At 32.9% G+C, this 5,868-nt stretch overlaps 1 protein-coding gene across 2 annotated transcripts in view; it reads right to left on the bottom strand.

Moving 5' to 3' along the window:
- The window catches only part of LOC117172354 (synaptotagmin-10-like), a 476,779-nt gene that overhangs the window by 184,469 nt on the left and 286,442 nt on the right, over nt 1-5,868 (bottom strand). Inside the window, exon 10 of one of the 2 annotated variants that reach the window (XM_033360187.1) lies at nt 1,088-1,304. The exons of the other annotated variant lie outside the window; for it this stretch is intronic. Coding sequence (XP_033216078.1) covers nt 1,301-1,304 — 4 coding nt within the window. The 3' untranslated portion in view covers nt 1,088-1,300. Of the gene's footprint in view, nt 1-1,087; nt 1,305-5,868 lie in introns of those variants that run through there. 2 annotated transcript variants of the gene reach the window in all.

The following is a 5,868-nucleotide window of genomic DNA, read 5'->3' as shown; positions in this document are numbered from 1 at the left end:
AGGGTTGGCCATATTCGACGAAAAGATTTTGCAACACTGTAACTTTTGACAGAGATGACAGATCGAGTAATGACGTAGCGCGTTTGAAGCATGAGTCTAAGGAGATTTTAGTCATGGAGCAGTACACTCCACGCGAACGCTCTCAGATTGTTGAAATTTACATTCAACAAAACAAGACAATTGTGAAAACTCAACGTGCATGTAGAAAAATAAATAAAGTGAAAACTGCGCCTTCTGCGGCTATATTGTATCGTTTGTATAAAAGATTTTCATCAGATGCGGCATTTACTAATCCCAAGCGTCCAAATAAAAAGCGACCAAGGCGATCGGATGCAAATATCGCACTCGTACGGGCCAGTGTTCAGAGGTCTCCAACAACATCTCAAACACGTCGATCTGAGCAGTTGGGCATAAAACGAACCACTTTACGTCGCATATTGCGTCATGATTTGCATTTTTCCCCATACAAAATTCAACTGACGCAAAACCTGTTACTGGCCGATAAGCCACGTCGATTGGAATGGACCCAAAGAGTCATCGAAATGGCTGAAAGTGACGATCATTTTTTGCAAAAAATCATCATGAGCGATGAAGCTCATTTCATGTTAACCGGAGCCGTAAAAAAACAAAATTATCGGTTCTATGGTACTGAAAATCCTCAAATTATTCACGAGGTACCTCTTTATGACCAAAAAGTGACTGTTTGGCGCGGTATTTGTGCTGCTATGGTCATTGGGCCGTTCCTTTTCGAAGATGAAGCAATTTATTTGTTTTGTTGAATGTAAATATCAACAATCTGAGAGCGTTCGCGTTGAGTGTACTGCTCCATGGCAAAAATGTCCTTAGACTGATGCTTCAAACGCGCTACGTCATTACTCGATCTGTCATCTCTGTCAAAAGTTACAGTGTTGCCAAATCTTTTTGTCAAATATGGCCAACCCTGTATATATATATATATACGTTTAATTCTCAGATATGAAAAAAAATTTAGATTTGTACACTACAAATATTGTGAAATTTGAAGTATTTGCTCAGAGTTTATAACAGATTTTGCAAACATATATTCCTGAACTGAAATGGGATTTCACGTTTATACATAATACAAGGTTCTATTTCATAGTCATTGCACGTTCAAAAGCCGGATATTTCGCCATTTTCGTCTTGCGGATACCAATCATTTAGTTCTTGTCTCAGCTGATTAAGCATTTTCCATAATATTTTTTCGGAGTGAGAAGATTTCAGATTTAACGCCCAACGGAATACCCGCTACTCAGCAATGACACCATTTTTTTCGGTTTCTTCATCTATTTAAAGTGACAGAAAACAATTTATTTAGCTGCGAATAAAAACTCTACAGACAGAATCAATTTCAAATCAGGTTGCATGCTTGAAGTAATGAGTATATTAATTTTTCCCTTTACGTAAAAAAAATAAATTCTATAAACCTATACAAATTTTGATCACAGTAAAAACAAAATGTTTTTAACGCTCATTTCAGGGTAAGGTGTATCTGCAACAAAAATTTAGTTTGGTAGTGTGAATAATGCCACTTGACAAGGTATTGTTTCCCTAGGATTTGGGGTACGAAAAGTCACCTACTGTGAATTGTTTTTACCGTTTTGCGGCAAAAAACAATCTACGATAGTTTCGTACCCTAACTATGCACGATATGGAACTCCATCTTAAAATTACCGACAAGAAAATAATTGAGATATATTGCGAGATTCTGACAGCGTGTATCGTCTTCTTTCTAAATCTGACGGAAAATTTAAAATAAGGTTCAAAATTTTAAAAAATGACGGTGCTTTTACGGAAAATATTAAAAATAGATTTTCTCAAAAAATCCATATCTTGTCTATTTTTATTACGGGCTAGATAACGTTTGTGGACAGAGAAATATTTTTTAATGAAATCGGGTTGGCTCGCAAAGAACGACAGATACGAAAAATTATTGAGATACGAGAATAAGAAACTAAAAGTGGCATACAAAATTACTTTTTGTTCTATTGTGACATCTTAAATTATTCACGAGGTAAATTTAAAAAAATGATACATTTAGGAACAAAAAATCTTGCGGCCTCAAAATTGGTTCAGACCATCTAAAAATAATAGAATGCCCTTCTTTTACTAGCCAAACCTTTTTTTTATATTGAAAATATGAACAGAGTGGGAGTTTCCAGAAAATTAAGAAAAAAAGTTTAAGAAAAGAAAAATTAATATCATTTTCTGGAAAACTCCCCACATTTGTTTCCATATTTTTTAAACAGTTTCTGCTTACATTAGGTACTAAAAAATATATTTTTTCATTTTTTCTGGTAGGCGATGGAAGATATGCCAAAAAGTGAGGGGTATTTTTCGTAAAAACTCTTCAGACGTGTATACTGTTACTTTAACATTTTTTCGTACTCTTCGCTATTTGAAAGAAACATAAGAAAATTTTATGTCATACAGAAAAAATTCTTCTTTCCACAACTAATTTAGCCTTTCCAACTGATTTCGAAAGAAAACGATACACGCTATCATGATTTAAAACAGGGCTGTTCAGAGTGAGTAGTTCGACTCAATCACCAGATGTGTGAGTTCTACCATCAGTCTCTCTACTGAGCTTCGGTGGTGGTCAGTTTCTGAAATCGAAGGGAGGTATCCAGTGCTGTATCTACGTCGTATCTCGGAAGGTGTCTTAGGACGACTTAATTTAAAATAAAATAAAGTAATTTTGAAAGTAAATAATTAATCTATTAGCAGTAAGAGAATGCATAAGTCTTACAAAGAGAAAAAGTACATAATATTTTGTTTAAAGAAAGTTGGCAATAAATCTTCGATTAATCGCATAACGATTAATTGCATAATCCGTTTTTGTAAGAGAAAACTCAGCGAAATTTTCAACTTTACAAGTTTATTGCAAGAGAGAATTTTAAGGCCTTTTTATTGAACTATTTAATTTTTGTATAATAAGAAATAAAAAAGACAATTACATTCTATACACTATATAACCGTATTGCAAGAAATTCATCTTTAATGCATAAACTTTCGTAAATATTGAAAGGCAATGATTTTAACATGTTTTTAATGTTAGCTTAAACTTTACAAAGAAATTGTCCAAATTATTTGAAATCAGGATCTTGCAACACGCCTATTTAAAGTTATAGCGCTTATACATTTCTATTATTTATTATTGTGAAGTAAAATGCAATAATATATTAACTAGTCATATTTTAAAATTGTCGCTATATTGATCAAATTATATCCCTGTTGTGAAAAGATATAATTTTTCAAGCTCAGGATACCAATGAACATTTCTCTTTCGTTCGAGTCGCATTCTACTGAATTAAAATAAAAATATTGCATTTCGAATTAGTCGCCCTAAAGTAACTACTTCAAAACTTATCTGCGGTACTGAATTCTGCCATGTACGTCACGTCAAAGACATTATAACCTAAATGCGGCAAGTGGTGGCGGAGTAGGGGGAAAAAATATATAGCTACTACTTTCGTCGGGTGCGTAGCTACTGCCCTCTTCGTACTACGTTGCTCCTTCTTTCTATGTGTAGGTTAAATCGTTGCTCTGAGGGTAGGATGCTAAATCTATAGTATATTATTCGTTGCTCCTCGCATCAAATCCCTGTTTTAGCAAAGATTTCTCAAAACACCGATAAAGTAGAAGCAGGGATTCTGACATGATTTACAAAATAACAAATTACTATAAAATCATAATACTTTTGCAATTCTAATCCTTATTTTATTTGTGAAATTAGTGGAAATATATAAAGGTTTGAATTAGTATTACACAAATCCGGTATATTTAGTGTAAATAATATAAATGTTTATTAAAAATGGATAAAGAAACATGTATTACATTTTCAATTCCCTACAGCAACTTTTTATTAAATAATTTGATACAATTTAATCAATATTGATCATAGATTAGAAGTAAACTGCACCAATCCATTTATTAAATTTGTGTAAAATTTGACCCCCCTCCCCATTTTTATCAAATGTCCAAGTTTCGAGACACCCTGAATCCGAAAGACAGGTTTTTACGAATGTCTCTGTCTGTCAGTCTGTGTGTAGATTTTTAGTTTGATAGCACAATAACTTTCAAAAGAATTGACAGAATGGATTGGCCTTTGGTAAACTCTTTTAGTGTCCTAAAATAAAGTTAGTCACGCATTTTGGATACAAATTCAAAAAGTGAGCATATTTTGCAAAATTTTAACGCCACTTTTTTCAAAATTTACCAATTTTCTGTACGGATATTTTAAGTATTTAAGTAGAGGAACATTTTATCCTTATGACTTTTTTCTATGAAACCAAAATTTACCAGAGTTATAGCATTTGCAAATTCCGAAAAACACACGAAAATCAACATCTTAAGTCAAATAACGCACGATATGGAAAAAGTCAAGAAAAGAAAAATGTTTCTTTTTTAATGCCCTACAAGATTATTATAACAACTTTCTGAATTTGTTTGAAAAATCTAAAATTCATACTTTGACAGCATAAAAAAATACTAAAAAATGAAAAATTAGATTCTGCGGTTAAACTGTGCAAAATAGATGAAAAGATGGCTAGACAAAAGTTGTGAATTTTAAAAAGATCTAAAGATTTGTTTTTAATCACTTTTTGATAGCATGCGTATTTTGTGTTTTAATCGTGAAAAACTATATTAACAATAGAAAATCAGCCCGCTGGGTGGGCACATGGGGCCAGTGGGAAGCTATCTGAAACTGGCAATAGAAACATTACTGTAAGTGATACGCACATCACAGGAAGATCTTAGATTTGAGTGCGCAGGTGCGCAGTTGTCCTTTTCCTATACATGGAAAAGTGTGCGAGTGAGAAAGTTTGTCAAATTGACGTAAGTTAGAGGTTGTGTTCTTTTGTTGATCATCATACGAAAGATACACAAAATAAATATATAAACAGTATTTTCGGCACTTGCTTGAAAAATGTGTGAACAGATTTTGAGAAGGAAACGTATAGGTAAGTACCTTTTAAATTTATAATATGATAAATAGGCTAAAGATTCTCAAGGCTCTGAGAAGCTCTGACAAATTCTCCGCAGGCACTCAGGTAGATATATTTAAACTTTAAAGGTCCAGGTCGCTCGTTTAAATGTTTAAAGGCTTTAAAATGTCCTTTCCGAAATGTATTTGCCTTCTTCGGCGTGTAACTTCGTCCACAACCCGGAACTTGACACCTCATGGCTTAGAACACATTTCTGACATTCGCATAAAAACAAACAGAACCTCTCAACTTACGTCAATTTGACAAACTTTCTCACTCGCAAGCTTTTCCATATATAGGAAGAGGACAAGTGCGCACCTGCACACTCAAATCTAAGATCTTCCTGTAATGTGCGTATCATAATGTTTTTTTTCTATGAAAACAAAATTTACTAAAGTGGAAAAATGGCAAGAGAAGAAAATTTTTCTTTTTTAATGCCCTACAAGATTATTCTAAGAAAAGAAAAGAAAAAAAGAAGAATTCTTCGTTTCGTACCTAAAGGAGCGCCGCACATTGGAAAGAAAAATGACTTGTTTCTTTCACAATAACATACAGCATTACAGCCCACAAATCTTCACCGATATCGACAAAAAAATTGTAAAAAAAGCTAATAAGATTTCTAAGAGAGCTTTCCAGCCTGATTTTTGAATTGGGTTTTCAATTTCTTATAAGTAAGTTGCATAAAATAGCATTACTTAAAGATATTCCGAAATTAGACAATATACAAAACAAATTTGTTATCAACAAATTATTTGGTGACAAATTTTTTCTACGATTTTCCATAAATACACGGTTTTTCAAGTGATGCTGCAAGAAATTGGAATCGAAACAATATTATATAAAAAAAATTTCTCTTCTGATT

The sequence above is a fragment of the Belonocnema kinseyi genome, chromosome 5 (genome assembly GCF_010883055.1).
Source record: "Belonocnema kinseyi isolate 2016_QV_RU_SX_M_011 chromosome 5, B_treatae_v1, whole genome shotgun sequence".
Lineage (NCBI taxonomy): Eukaryota > Metazoa > Arthropoda > Insecta > Hymenoptera > Cynipidae > Belonocnema > Belonocnema kinseyi.
Note: the sequence above shows the minus strand (reverse complement) of the source record. Positions and strands in the feature narration are given on the sequence as shown.